Source organism: Podarcis muralis, chromosome 14, assembly GCF_964188315.1.
Source record: "Podarcis muralis chromosome 14, rPodMur119.hap1.1, whole genome shotgun sequence".
NCBI lineage: Eukaryota > Metazoa > Chordata > Lepidosauria > Squamata > Lacertidae > Podarcis > Podarcis muralis.
Window position 1 is genome coordinate 48,688,619 of NC_135668.1, and position 14,679 is coordinate 48,703,297.

Sequence of the window (14,679 nt, forward strand, 5' to 3'; positions counted from 1 at the left end):
GGTTCGAATCCCCGCGGCGGGGTGAGCTCCCATCTTTCGGTCCCAGCTCCTGCCCACCTAGCAGTTCGGAAGCACCCTTAAGTGCAAGTAGATAAATAGGTACTGCTTTATAGCAGGAAGGTAAACGGCGTTTCCGTGTGCTGCGCTGGTGCTGGCTCGCCAGAGCAGCTTCGTCACGCTAGCCACGTGACCCGGAAGTGTCTGCAGACAGTGCTGGCCCCCGGCCTCTTAAGTGAGATGGGCGCACAACCCTAGAGTCGGACACGACTGGCCCGTACAGGCAGGGGTACCTAGGAATAACGGACACCAGAAGGTTGGATGCAGGTGAGCTGTGCAGAAGCACGCTGGCAAGCATGCTCCAAGCAAGCTGCCGGCTAGCACTGCCAAGGCTCCTTTTATTAGCAGACGTCAACAATTGGAAACAGTAGGAAACCAGCCTGAACTTAATGTATTTCCATCTAAGCACATTTCCAGTGTTAGCAAATACACGTGTCAGCAGGTGTTTCCCTCAGATGTTCCCCTGATACTTGATTACGTCTGCTGTCCCCCGCCATGCTCCAGCCAAGCGTTATGTCTAACAAACAAACTGTGAGAGGGCAAAAGGTCAGGGGAAAAACCCTGTTTTCTAGCCAAGAAGGCAAAAGGTCAGAGAGAGCAGGCGTAACACTCCTTGACATGCTGTTGCACTTCTGGAGCGAGGTTTGCCTTCGCAAAGCAGAGCGTTACCTCTACACAACTCCAAGGAAGGGACGGATCCATGTTCTGCCCAATCCTGCATGGGTCGTTAGACTCTGATGTCCCCCTCCCCAGAGCCCCAAGGGGACAACTCTGCCACCAGACTCTGGTGGCTGGTCCACAAACCCTTGTGGAATCGAGAGAGCCCTGAGAGATCCTCCAGGACCTTGCTGAGACAACTTAGATGTTTGACCATCACAATGATCTCTCTCCAAGGTGCTGACCCTTGCCTTGTCTTTACTTGGGCCAGCACCCTTCCTTAGTGATGCCGTAGCAGAAACCACACGATGCAAGGAGCCAATAGGATGTCTTCTGGGCTAGAAGCTGCAAGACCACCCTGTGGCCATCTGCAGTGAAGGTGCTGCAGCAATTTCCTCTGTTTGCCAGTGGGCCAATGTCAAAAGAGAGTTGTGGTGAGTCTTCAGCTCAATTGCACCAGAGGTAGCAAAAGAAGATGGGGGTGTTCCTGTGCCGCTCTCATGACTAGCCAGAAACAGCTACCATGCCCAACTACAAGTGCCCTGTGGAACATGTAAAATGGCCAAGCTGAACTGAGTTCAGTATTTATGGGCTGTTTACAAATCAGGGCCTTTTTCTGCAAACGAAATCTGCCAGTTTATTTTTAATTTTTTTCTAAGAAAGATTCTAGTCCCCTTGGTTGCAAAAAATAAAAAATAAATCTGCATATGCTAGCCCAAAGGTCCAGTGTCATCTCCAGTGGAGTACCTTATAAAATCCCAAAGTTTCCCACCCTGGATTAATGCACAAAAGGAGCTGCCTTCTACTGAGTCAGACCATTTGCTCATCTTAACTCAGTACTGTACACACTGGCTGGCAGCAGCTCTCTAAGGTTTCAGATGGGGGGTATTCCCAGCTCTACCTGGTGATTGAACCTGAGATCTTCTGCATGCAGATCAGCTGCTCTACTCTACTGAGCTACAACTCTTCCTCTTGGTAGCTTAGTACGGCCCCATCAGTAGCTGAAATATAATATTTAAATAAAGCAATCCACTGGTATCAGAGAATACTTCCCATCTTCCACGTACACACCAGTTCTCTCTTCCCCTCCCCACCCACCCCAAACTCATCCCTGTCTTCTTTGAGGAACTTTCCAGAAGACACCCCTTAAGCAAAATAAGCATAGAAAAAGACATTGACACAGATCAGGAGAAGGGCATTTGCACAGCAGATCTGAGCCCAGAAGCGGAACTCTGTCTTGCCCCCAGGGGGCTTCCCTGGGGGGTTTCCAGCTTTCATGATGCAGGGGGCGCAGGCCTTTCCGTTGCCAAAGCAACTCCACGGGAGGCTTTCCGGGAGATCTGTGAGAAAGAGAGAGAGCAAAGGGTTTATTCATGGAAGAAGAAAAAAAAAGGATTAGACAAAGTCCTAGAGCAGGGATGGGGAACCTAGAGCAGCAACAGCTGGTGCCCATGGAAACTGGTGGGGTGGAAGACAGGAAGCCCAAGAGTAAGGGCAGCCAAAGCCAATGACCGTCAAAGCCAACTAATTCCAGTTTTGTCCCCATCCTCCTCCTCCTCCTCCTCTCTGAGTTCCTCATGGGCAACACTGAGTCTAAGGTTGAGGAGGCTGACAGCCAGGTAGGGCTGGCTGATGGCAGACTGAGGTTGGTGGGACATTGTCCCCTTCTCCCTCATGCAGGGCTGGCCCACCCATGAGGCAAGGTGAGACAGCCACCTTAGGCAGCAGGATCCACCGGGGCAGCAGATCCCGATGTAGATCTCCATTCCCCACTTCTTTCTGATATAGATCTTGACCCGCCCCTTCTTCCCTAGCAGGGTCGCCATTTTGTGGTGTGCCTCAGGTGCCAAAATCTATTGGGCTGGCCGTAAAGGGTCAACGCCCACTGACCTAGAGCCCTTCCAATGGGGCTGGGCTCCCATCATCCCCTGACCATTATCGGCCATGCTGGCTGGATCTAACGGCCAACAACTTCTCAATGGTTCCTCAGTTCTGTCCATTTGGTAGCCAAATTTCCACTGCCAGCTTAGAAGCTGCATTCTAGTCATATCAAGAATTATAAAATACATGGTATTATAAATCTTAACCCAATGTTTCATTACCCATGGAGGTTGGTGCACATGGGTACTAATGGCTGTTCTGTGATTCCGTATTTAATTTTAATTGGGAGTTTGACATCTTTTATATTGTGAAGTCCTTCGGCTACATTCAGTAAAGTTGACGGACTGATCACAGGATATTTCAGCACCCGCCGTTCACATGAAACCACATATTCCAATGGGCTTTTCTTTTTCCCTGCCCCTCTGAGAGAGGATGTTCAAATCGTGCCTGGGGCCTACCATCGTTCTGTGTGCCGGAAAAGCCGTCCTCAGGCAGCGATTTGGGGTTGGGGAGTTGGGGAGGAAAGGGCTCCTCCTCACGAAGAGTCCACCAAGTCACAAATTTTACCTGCAAATATAAAAAAGGAGGGAGAAAGCCAATGAATTACAAGCAGAGAAAGTTGCATTTGCTTATGAGCGTCATTACCATTGATAGCCAAAGCATGACGTTGTGAGGTAAAATGTGCCGCTGATAGGAAAGCAACCCTCCTGACAGAAAAACAAGGGATATGTTCACTCGGCAGAGATATTGGAGAGGAACAATGGGTGAAATTTGCACCTTCCATCCTTCAGTGTACAGGAAAGAGTTTGACTCTGAGGGAAGTAGCGCATCCAGGAGAAGTTCTGGAAGGTTCCGCGGTTGCTCTGTACTCAGGCAATTCCTAGTTTGAGGCCACAGATAAGGCCCAAGAGACTCTAGTTTCGCTCAAATTAGACTTGTGAAAATTCACAGTCCCAAGTTTTCTGTGTCAGTTAATTTCAATGTCTCTGTTCTGAGTATGTCGAATATTGGATGAAGCCCCTACACTCTAGCGGTAGCTTTTGGATGAAATTATTATTATTATTATTATTATTATTATTATTATTATTATTATTATTATTATTGACATGCCTTTTGCATAAGTCTCAAGGCAGTGTAGTCTTTAGAGTAAAAACAACTATGATAGGGTTTTTTTAAAAAAATAAATAAACCCATACAGAAAATAACTAAAGGTCTTTAAAATGGCATTTTATTTCATTTAAACGAATCTGTAAATTTGCTAACGCTTTTAAATCTTTTTTACACTTCATACAAAAATAAAATCTCTAACTCGTGTGCGACATAAAAACAATAAACAATTTTATTAAAACAAAAGTAGGTGATAAAACGAAACTGCTAAATGGACAAGCCTACCCAGATGCTTAGAAAATTGAGGCAAATTTAATCCGTTTCGGTGTTTTAACTTTTGTGTGTTTTAAAGTAGGGTAGTGATTTCTCCCTCACCCCTTGATTTAATTGTTTTATCTTTTTGTAAACTGATTGAGATTGTTGGGGGTTTTTTTAACCATTAGGCGGTATATACATTTTATGAAATAAATAATTAACAAACAAAACAGATAAAATAAAAAGAGGAATTTGGGGGATTCAAATGAGAGAGAGAGAGAGAGAGAGAGAGAGAGAGAGAGAGAGAGAGAGAGAGAGACCCCAATATTATGGGTCAGAGAAACTCCTGTAATATCAGACCCTCCCAAATGCAAATTAACAGTCAAGATGCAAAACGAACCCTAACAGGAAGGCCTGTTCTACTGACCCCTGACCTGCCCCCCATCTTGATGTTTTCCGCTCGTGCCAGCCTCCTGCCCTGAACCCTGTCAGAGGTGTCTCCTTGGCACCACCTTCCAGGTGCAGAGAGATCCAGGCAACGCCCACCGTGTTTTCTCGTGCCACCCAACCGTCCATTCTCTCTGGGGACACATCAGAACAAACCACTCCGCTGGGCATGTCCCAATACGTCTGAGAGGGCCCTGGTGCCAAGGAAGGGCAGTCTTCCATAGCTAGCGGTGGTGGTTAGGTGGCACATGCATGGCTCGGCCTCTCTGGGTGGAGTGGAAAAGACTTATTTCTTTCTTTCTTTTCCTTCAAAGGTGGTTTAACAGAAAGCATTCTGCCTCGGGCAATTGATCCGATCAGAAGCAAAGGGAGCAATCGGTTTGGGCCTGTGTCACTATCAGAGCAAGGAAAATCTATCGAGTGTCAATGCCAGGAGGCCATTTTCCCTTGCCAACGCAAAGCAAACGATCCTTGTTTTAAAAAGCTTGTTCCTCTCCCCCTGTTCCAGAAAGAAATGAGGGCTTTATTTCTGAAGGCAAAAACAGTGAGTTTTACCCTCCCGGTGAATTTCAGCTGATTTCATTTCGTACACGGCATTTCCTATTGTAAAATGCTCAGAAACTACGGTGTTCAGGCGGAACCTAAGCTATGAAAACGTATTTAAATAATTGCCATTTAATTAATAATATGAATTATTAAAATAAATTTTGCGGAAGGGCCGTGACTCAGCCGAAGAGCACCTGGTACTTCTCTCCTCAGATGCCATCATTGCTCTGTCACATGGAGGATGGAGCAAACTTATTTTTTCCTGCTCTGGAGGGTAGGAAATGGATTCAAGTTATAAGAAAGGAGAGATTCCGACTAAACGTCAGGAAGAACTTTCTGACCGGAAGAGCTGTTCAACAGTGAAGCAGTCTCCCTTGGGAGGTTGTACAGTCACCTTCCTTGGAGGTTTTTAAGCAGAGGTTAGATGGCCATCTGTCATGGATGCTTTAGCTGAGATTCCTGCATTCCAGGGGGCTGGACCCCTCAGGGTACCGTCCAAATACAGTGGACGCTCAGGTTGTGAACGTGATCTGTGAAAGATGCACATTCGCAACCCGCAGTGGCACGTCTGCGCACGTGTGGGTTGCAATTCGGCACTTCTGGGCATGCACAAAGCGTGATTTAGCGCTTCTGTGCATTTGCGACCACCGAAACCTGGAAGTAACCCATTTCGGCGGGTCTGTAACCCAAAAAAACGCAACCTGAAGCATCTGTAACCCGAGGTATGACTGTACACAGTTCTGTGATTCTCTTGCTTCTCCTCCTCTACTCCACTGGGGCAGCTCGGCTTACCTGCTTACAAGCTCTACTCACCTGGGATTCGGCGGGGGGCTGAGTCAGCAAGCTGATACCCGCCACCACCATGGCAGTCAGCAGGAAGAGGAGGGTGGCGAAGTGAAGATAGTGGAGATCCTTCACGAGGGAAGGGCGCCTGTCCGGGACACCACACCGGGGCGTGGGGTGCGCAAACTCCAAGGCCATCCGGCTCAGGCCAATGACCAGCCCCACCATCAGGCCCCAGAAAGCCCCCTGCAGATAAAGACAGGGCCCAAAAGACTGAAATTCTAACCTCCTTGGTCAAGGCCTCTGGAGAAAGCAGGTAAATTTCAGGAGAAGGAACCAGAAACAAGGAGCAAGTTGTTTTCTTTCCTTTTAATGCCAGACTTAACCACCCTCTTCCCTCATCGTACTGAAGTTGTGATTGACTCCTTCAGGCTTCATCCAGACTTATTTAATTAATTTTATTCATTCCCTGCTCTTCAGCAGGTTTCCCAGGGTGGCTAAGGAAAAGAAAGCAAACTCAAATTCCCAATGGAAACAGTTAAAATGAAAGCCGCTTATATCCCACCATATAAAAGCGCAATTAGAAGCCTGAGCCTCAAACCACTTCCATGCAGGATAAACATAACATCAACATTCACACATGCGTGTAACTCAACCCAACAGAATACAGATTGCATCCACATATCCACAAATCATGCCATATAACATAGTGACACATGCAAACATGCAGGACACACTACACAACAGAACACCACGTTTGCGTAACAGATGATAATGCCACATCCACAGAACAGAACACCATACCAACATAAGATAACGTAACACCACATCCACAAAGCATTGCAACACAACCACGCAATGTAACATCAAAGGACCACAGCCACACATTCACTTAAAGTGGTATAAAGCCCACGTATACATTTGTAGCAGAGACCTACAGTTTACAAACAGGTGTGGCTTTCACAAAAGGAAAGCAAACGATTGCAATGCAAATTTGGGTGATTCACATTGCACATATTATCATGGGGTTTTCCCATTTGGGGACAGACTTGTAAGGGACAGGAAAAAAGGAGAGGGTAGGAAACAATGAGGCAAGGGTAGACGCTGGTGGGTTAGTCCCCTGACCTTAAAAAATGCACCTGTTCTACTATGGGCAACATTGCATATCCACCCACCAGTTCCTGGATTTATGTTTTAAATAGTGCTTCTCTCTTTTTTTAAAAAAATAATACAACAAGGAGAGCCCAAGGCTCAGATTCTCTCTTTGGCAGATTCTCTCCACTTAAGGGGCATCTCAAGTTGCAGGGCTAGGAAAGACTGATGCTTAGGGGCAGAACATCTGCCTTGCGCACAGAAGATCTCATGTTCAGTCCCTGATAACTCCAGGTGGGAATGGGACAAACTCAAGACCTTGGTGAACACTGCCATCCTGTGCAGACATTGCTGAGAGGTGGCTCAACAGTCTGACTGAGCTTAAGGCAACTTTCAATGTCCCCCCTTAAGTCATTTATTAAAAACATATACTATATCTTACTATATAATATTACTGCAAGGAAATGTCATCACGCTGCAGTTCACCTGGTCACCAGTAGGGGGCCATGTGAGCAGGATGGTAGTGGAAGCGAGCAAACAAGCAGGCTGGCAGGTGGTCCAGACAGGGGCTTCCCGTTCACCCTGTTGTCATGGCCACCGCCACCCACTTGCTCGCTCGCAGGCACAGCAGGGCAAGGCAAGCCCAGCATCAGAGGGGGCGAGTGGTCTGGCTGAGCGAGAAAGCGAATGGGCAGGTGGTCCGGCAGAGTAAGCAACTAGGGAGGCAACTAGGTGGGTGGGCCTGGCAGGTCTTTGCATGCTCCTAGTACTCCATCAGCGTCAGAAGGAAGCATGCATTTCAAAATGCATGCTTACTGCCTGCCAGCTGCAGCGCGGAGCGCAAGGGAGAAAGGCCCTTTCCTCCTCTTTCCCCTCTCCTCCGCAAGTGGTAGCAACAGCGGCAGTAGGGGGATTGTGTTTGGGGCAAGCTGTTGGCAGAGGGAGTTTGGAGTGAATTGTTGGGGGAGTTTGGGCTGAGCTGTGGGCATGGCTGTCAACCTTCCCTTTTTCCGCAGGAAATTCCCTTATTCCAGCGCCATTTCCCGCTGCTTCCCGCTTTGTTAGATATCCCATAGACTGTCCCCAGGACAGGTGAGGCTGCTGATCTCTTATTTTCAAATCTGAAAGTTGACAGCTATGGCTGTGTGGAGTAGGGTGAGAATGTCAGGGAGGTGGGGATGGGGTACCGAAGAAGCTGTGAGTGGGGGGTCAAGGAGTTGTGAGAGAGTAGGCGTGGCTAGGGTGTAGGAAGTTTAATGGACTGGCAAGATGGCTCGTGATGGATAGCTCAGTCAGTAGAGCATGAGACTCTTGATATCAGGGTTGTGGGTTTGAGCCCCATGCTTGGCAAAAGATTCCTGCATTGAAGGCTTCGTCACGATGAGCCTCATAGTCCCTTCCAACTCTACAATTCTATGATTCCATGGGGTTGGCGAGCAAAGTGCGCAAGGGCAGAAGTCTCTAGTTTATATACCCCCATTGTTCAGCCCAAACACTGAGGTCCAGCGCCGAGGGCCTTCTGGTGGTTCCCTCACTGCGAGAAGTGAGGTTACAGGGAGCCAGGCAGAAGGCCTTCTTGGTGGTGGCACCCTCCCTGCGGAATGCCCTCCCATCAGATGCCAAGGAAATAAACAACTATTGGGCTTTTAGAAGGCAGCCCCGTGCAGGGAAGTTTTTAACGTTTGAGGTTTTGTTGTGTTTTTAATATTTTGTTGGGAGCCGCCCAGGGGAACCCAGTTCGATGGGCGGCATATAAATAATAACGCTCTTGTTATCATTATCAGCTATTATATATGAGCATACCTGTTCATTAGCTCGCTTCCAGAAAACGGCCAAGAGGAAGACAGCCGTGACGGGTGGGGCAAGGTAGCTAGTGACAGATTGGATGTAGATGTAGAGCTGTCCGCTGTTGGAGCTCTGCAGGATTGGGATCCAAACCACGCTGACAGCAACTAGGACAATAGTGACTATCCTGCAAGGTTAGCGATAAAAAAATATCACAAGTGAAACATCATCATCATAAGAGTGGGTTTTCTGGGGGAAAGCAGAGAGGCAAAGGGAAAACCTCTCAGACTTGTGGCTAGAACTCATGGAAACAGCGGAAGTGTGGACAAGCTCCATGAGGACTTATGTTCTAGGTTACAGGAGAAGAACTGAAATATACTCAGAGTCGCAAAGTGATTTCATGCTCTTTATTCAGCTCATAGTGGTGAGGAGGAATGAATGAAAGTCCCCTCAAAGTATCTGCTTTATATACATTATTTACACAATGGGCTGCACATGATTGGCTAATTCCGGAATTCTACTGTAAGCCAATCAGGTTGTGGATTCACTTCTATCTGGAGCATGATTGGGTAGTTCCTGCCAACCAATCATACTGCTGCATTGTTCTAGGACCAATCAGACTGCTGCATTCTGAATCCTATTGTTCTAGGACCAATCAGACTGCTGCTTTTTGGATCCTATTGTTCTAGGACCAATCAGACTGCTGCAGTTTGGATCCTATTCAACTCAGTACATAACAAGAACCTTATCCAAAGGCCACCAGAACCCTGGAGGGGCGAGTGAGGTCTTGTTCACACAAATACCAAGCAAATGGCAGTCCAGGGCACGGCGTTTCAAAAACCCTGCCTGTGTCAAAGAAGTCATGCGCAACAGAGGCTGTGTGCAAGACTTCGCTTTCTCCATGCACAGGAAAGTATCAGCCGCCCACACCCCGAGAGGGTCATCGACGCAAGACATAAAATAAGAGAGAGTTTTGCAAGCAAGCAAAATCGAATGCTCCTCAATTGCACCGCAGGCCAGTCTAATCTGTGCATTTTATGCATATCTGGAAGCGGTCCAGTGTCCATGCAGGGTTATATTGCCTTTGCAGGTAACCGAGAAAGGAACTGAGATGAAAAACTTGTTCCCGTGGGCTGGGCTTCACTCAGCACCTCGACTGACGCAACCAGATTTTGCGGCAGACAGGTATGGTGGGATCTGCAACGTGGGATTACTGCAGGTTTGCCAGCGAGTCCTACCAAGGGGCCCCAAGAGCTTCTGGGAAGCCAGCACGAAAGGAGTTGGCAGACACTGAGATGCATGCAATGCCTTGCAAAAGCAAACCTTTACAAGCATCAGGGTAATAGGGGATCATATAAGGGGAAACAGGTCTCAGCCTGTTGCGCTTGTGTGTTGCTTTTCGAAAACCGTTTATTTACACCCGAGGCCACAGATGATCTGCTTAATTAAATAAAGAATCCCCGTGCAGTTATTATGTAAATAAAGAAACTAAACAATTTTTAAAACAGGAAGCGGGGAAAATAGCACCCCGGTCAACTCTTGATTATTCCGGCACTTCTCAGCCGAAGCCAACATTTTAATGGCTGCAGACCCGGAAGCAAAACCATACAGCTGTCCCAGGATGACACCCCATCAAAGGAGGGTGCTGTCATGGGAAGTACATGTTGCACCACTTCTCTGTGGCAGCAGTAGATCCAGGATTTGTCCATCTCAGGGCAGTATGTCTGAGTCAGGCCTCACACAGACAGGCAGACACACACCCCTGCCTTGACACGACTCTTTTTTCAAAACAATGCAAAGGCATCAGCCAAATTCTCTCTGCTCAAGTTCTTTCTCAACAGCCAGTTTCAACCTAAGTCATGTTATGGGCAGACGTGTTCAGGTGGATTCTCAGCCCAGTATGCCTGAAGGAGCGTCTCCACTCCCATCAATCAGCCCAGACACTGAGGTCCAACTCCAAGGGCATTCTGGTGGTTCAATCACTGCAAGAAGTGAGGTTACAGGGAACCAGGCAGAGGGCCTTCTTGGTAGCGGCGCCCGCTATGTGGAACGCCCTCCCATCAGATGTCAAGGAAATAAACAACTATCTGACACCTGAAGGCAGCCTTGTTTAGGGAAGTTTTTAATGTTTGATGTTTTATTGCTTATTATTATGATTGATAATATTCTTTTTGGAGCTGCCCAGAGTGGCTGGGAAAACCAGAGTGGGGTATAAACAAACAAACAAACAATATTGTTTTGTTATATTTTTCAACATCATTATTATTGTTGTTGTTGTTGTTATCATCATCATCATCATCATCATCCAGGCTTGCTTTGCCCCAAAAGTGGCATATAAATAAACCAGGACATAATACAGTCATGCTGCTCCAGAGAAGCGGACACGGAGCAATGGATCCAAACTACAAGAAAGAAGATTCCACCTAAACATTAGGAAGAACTTCCTGACAGTAAGAGCTGTTTGACAGTGGAATTTGCTGCCAAGGAGTGTGGTGGAGTCTCCTTCTTTGGAGGTCTTTAAGCAGAGACTTGACAACCATATGTCAGGAGTGCTCTGATGGTGTTTCCTGCCTGGCAGGGGGTTGGACTCGATGGCCCTTGCGGTCTCTTCCAACTCTATGATTCTATGATTCTATACCTCGGGTTACAGACGCTTTGGGTTGCGCACCGCACCGCGCCGAACCCAAAAGTACCGGAATAGGTTACTTCCAGTGCTTGCGCATGCACAGAAGCACTAAATCATGCTTTGCACATGCACAGAAGCACCGAATTGTGACCCACGCATGCGCAGAAGTGCGGGTCGCGGGTTACGAGCACTGCGGGTCGCGAACGTGCCTCCCACACGGATCACGTTTGCAACCCAAGCATCCACTGTAGTTCAGAATTTACCCCTGCACCACTGGCCCTGTATAAATTATAAAGGGGGAGGATGATGTCATATGGAAAATGAGAATGCCTTTCCAAATGCCTGACACACACACGGCCAGCAGGAGCTAAGGTGTGTCAATTTCCCACCCCCACCCCTCTTCACAAGATAACGCCTGTCATTGATCAAATGCACAGGGTGAGTCACGCCCACCCATTCACTTCCAAGAATCCCGCTCCATGTGTCAGTCTCCCCCGCCTGCCTTTCCTTAATCGCCCGGCTGTTTGCGCAAGAGATATTGTGCAGAAAAGAGAAAGAGGCGAGGAGAGCTCTTGCAGCCTTCATCATCAGGCAGCTGCCAGGGAAAAGGAAGAGTTTACACCCAAGTAAAGAGGGAGGGGGAAATGATATCCTTATAAGGGAAGACTGAAGCCAACTTCCTGTGCGGTGACGTTCCTACACACTTTATTATTTCCTTTTCTTTCTCTTAGTAGTTCATTCCCCATGGTAATCTGTTGCGTCTCAATGCATTCATCGGCACGTAGGTAAGGAAGTTGGAAATATAGGGCGAAGTTAGGCAGGCAGGCTGAGAAGCTGAGAGGCCGAAGCCAGGGTGTCCTGCCTCCCTGCGGTCCTCAGACTCCCAGCTTGGTTTTTGCCAAAGGCTTTAATGCCTAGTAGATCGCTGTGGTAGATAAGTCAGGTTACGAGACAGATAGGTCCTGATTCTCACCCTGTGGCTCCTCCTCACTCCCCTCTGGCCAGCCCTGCCAAGATGTCTCTACAGGGCTCCTGGCACATCCACAGCCCCACCCACTTTTTGCATAACATTTGCATTTTCTCATTTGCATGCGCAGGTGCAAATTGAAGCGGCAAGGCTTACTCCGAACCATGGAGTGCCAAGAGGATTTGCTGGGCTCAGGATACTTTAAGCGGATTGGGCCCTCTACAAACTATGATGGCAGGTGGGGTCTCACTGAGACTGTACTCTGCACTGCGCCCAGATAACCTTGTAAGCAAATCTCTTTCTTTAAGTTTAAAGGAAGGAGGTAGCAGCTACAGATGTTAGGACCAGTGCTGGATTTACGTATAAGCAAAACAAGCTATAGCTTAGGGCTCCACTCTCTTGGGGGCCACTAAAAAATTTAAAGGGGAAAAAAACTGGATGTACATTTCCAAAATATAAGATAAAAAACAAAAAAAACCCTACATACAGCAACAGTATTTTGTGATGTGTCGGCTTCTATGATGTAAGCCTGCTAGCCTGTTTCCTAAAATATCACTGGTTTGCTCATTTCTATATATAGGGTGCCTACATTCTGCATGGACTGGTTGCAGGGCAATGTGCAAATGGCCTTAGAATGATACCTATTAGGTCCATAAATTACCATATAGCATGTATTCAATACAAAAAACAGTGACCATTTGTTGTTGACAAAGGACAGCTGGACATAGAAAGGGCCCCTTTACCTTCAGTTGCTTAGGGCCTCATCAAACCTAAATCGGGCCCTGGTTAGCACCCCAGTGCAAAAGACCCAGGGTCACCCCTGATAACAGCCCTGTACAACGCAATGCTATAAATGCCACGTGTCTTATCATACTTCGCTCTGCCAGAAGAAAACCGTGCCAGTTCCATCGTTCTTGTAACATCTGGCTTGATGTTTAATAATTGTGTTCTGTGGTTTCTTTTGGCTGCTAGCTGCCTTGTAGGGCCTGTCGTTTGAAGAAGTATTTTCAGTGAACAAACACGCCGACATCCAGTAATAATGAATGGCTTTGTTTTCGCTGAGAGATCTCAGCGTCCTGATAAAGTCGCCACACAGTCCCACCCCAAAGAGGAGCCACCCTCTTTCACAAATGGGTAAAGTGAGATAAGACAGTATCATTATGTCCCCATGAATCAAAGTCAGGGACACAGAAGTGACTCCTCTCTCTAGTTAACCATCAGCATTTCTGAAGATTCCCCTTTAAGCAGAGAAGCAGCGGCATTTCAGAACCATGTCATTTAGTTATCTGGGAGCCCATCTGCCCTATAGATTTAAAGCAGCGCCGTACCAGTTTAAATTGCCATGGCTTCCCCCAAAGAATCCTGGGAGATGTAGTTTATTAAGGGTGCTGAGAATTGGCAGGAGACCCCTGATTCTAATTCCTGGAGCGGTTTAGCGATCAATCCCTCTTCCTAGGGAACTCTGGGAAATGAAGCTCTGTGAGGGGAATGGGGGAGTCTCCCAATGACTCACGGCACTCTTAACAAACTACAGCTCCCAGGATTCTTTGGGGCAGGCCATGACTGTTTAAAGTGGTATACCTGCTTTCCACATATGGAGCCAAAGGGGCCTGGGAAGCTGATGATTTGCTGCTTAAAAGAAATCACCGGCCTAGTAGCTGGATTTATTACTGACAAATGAAGCATTGCGAAATCGCTGAAGAATTAGGTTAGAGTTTGGGAGGGCTCATTCCTGCAAGCTCCCTTGTTGTTGTTGTTTTTAATTGCTTCGTTGCAGCTCATTTGACAGGTTACCTCTCCCTCTTGCTCTCTCTCATTCTGTGTTCACACATCGAAGCAAATCGATTAAGCCCAAAGAGACAAAAGGAGGAAAACAATTAAGTCAAGGCGTGTCCCGCCTTGCCAAATGCCATCTAAGGCTGGCTGGCTGGAATCATCAGGGGAGTGTCCCCAAATTGCTACTCTATGGCAATTGAAATTGCACAATCGAACGCAGGGACCAGACACGTCACATAAATTAGCAGCAAGAGGCTGCGTTCCAGATTTAGCTGTGGATAAATATGTGCATGGGGGATGCGGGTGGCGCTGTGGTCTAAACCACTGAGACTCTTGGGCTTGCCAATCGGAAGGTCGGCGGTTCGAATCCCCACGACGGGGTGAGCTCCTGTTGCTCGGTCCCAGCTCCTGCCAACCTAGCAGTTCAAAAGCACGTCAAAGTGCAAGTAGATAAATAGGTACCGCTCCAGCAGGAAGGTAAACGGCGTTTCTGTGCGCTGCTCTGGTTTCGCCAGAAGCAGCTTAGTCATGCTGGCCACATGACCCGGAAAAACTGTCTGCGGACAAATGCTGGCTCCCTCGGCCAGTAAAGCGAGACGAGCACCACAACCCCAAAGTCATTCGCGACTGGACTTAACTGTCAGGGGTCCTTTACCTTTAAATATGTGTATATTATCTGGCGTGCTCTGGTCCATGGGGT

General features: G+C 47.6%; 1 protein-coding gene across 5 annotated transcripts in view; it reads right to left on the reverse strand.

Moving 5' to 3' along the window:
* Positions 1-314: 314 nt before the first annotated feature.
* SLC5A10 (solute carrier family 5 member 10) overlaps positions 315-14,679 on the reverse strand; it is a 95,702-nt gene continuing 81,337 nt past the window's right edge. For all 5 annotated transcript variants that reach the window (XM_077918659.1, XM_028706758.2, XM_028706756.2 and 2 more), the window contains 4 exons: positions 8,629-8,797; positions 5,764-5,979; positions 3,054-3,162; positions 315-2,054 (listed from right to left, as the gene is read on the reverse strand). In XM_077918659.1, the coding sequence (XP_077774785.1) occupies positions 1,861-2,054; positions 3,054-3,162; positions 5,764-5,979; positions 8,629-8,797 (688 nt within the window). In that variant the 3' untranslated portion in view covers positions 315-1,860. The remainder of the gene's footprint in view (positions 2,055-3,053; positions 3,163-5,763; positions 5,980-8,628; positions 8,798-14,679) is intronic.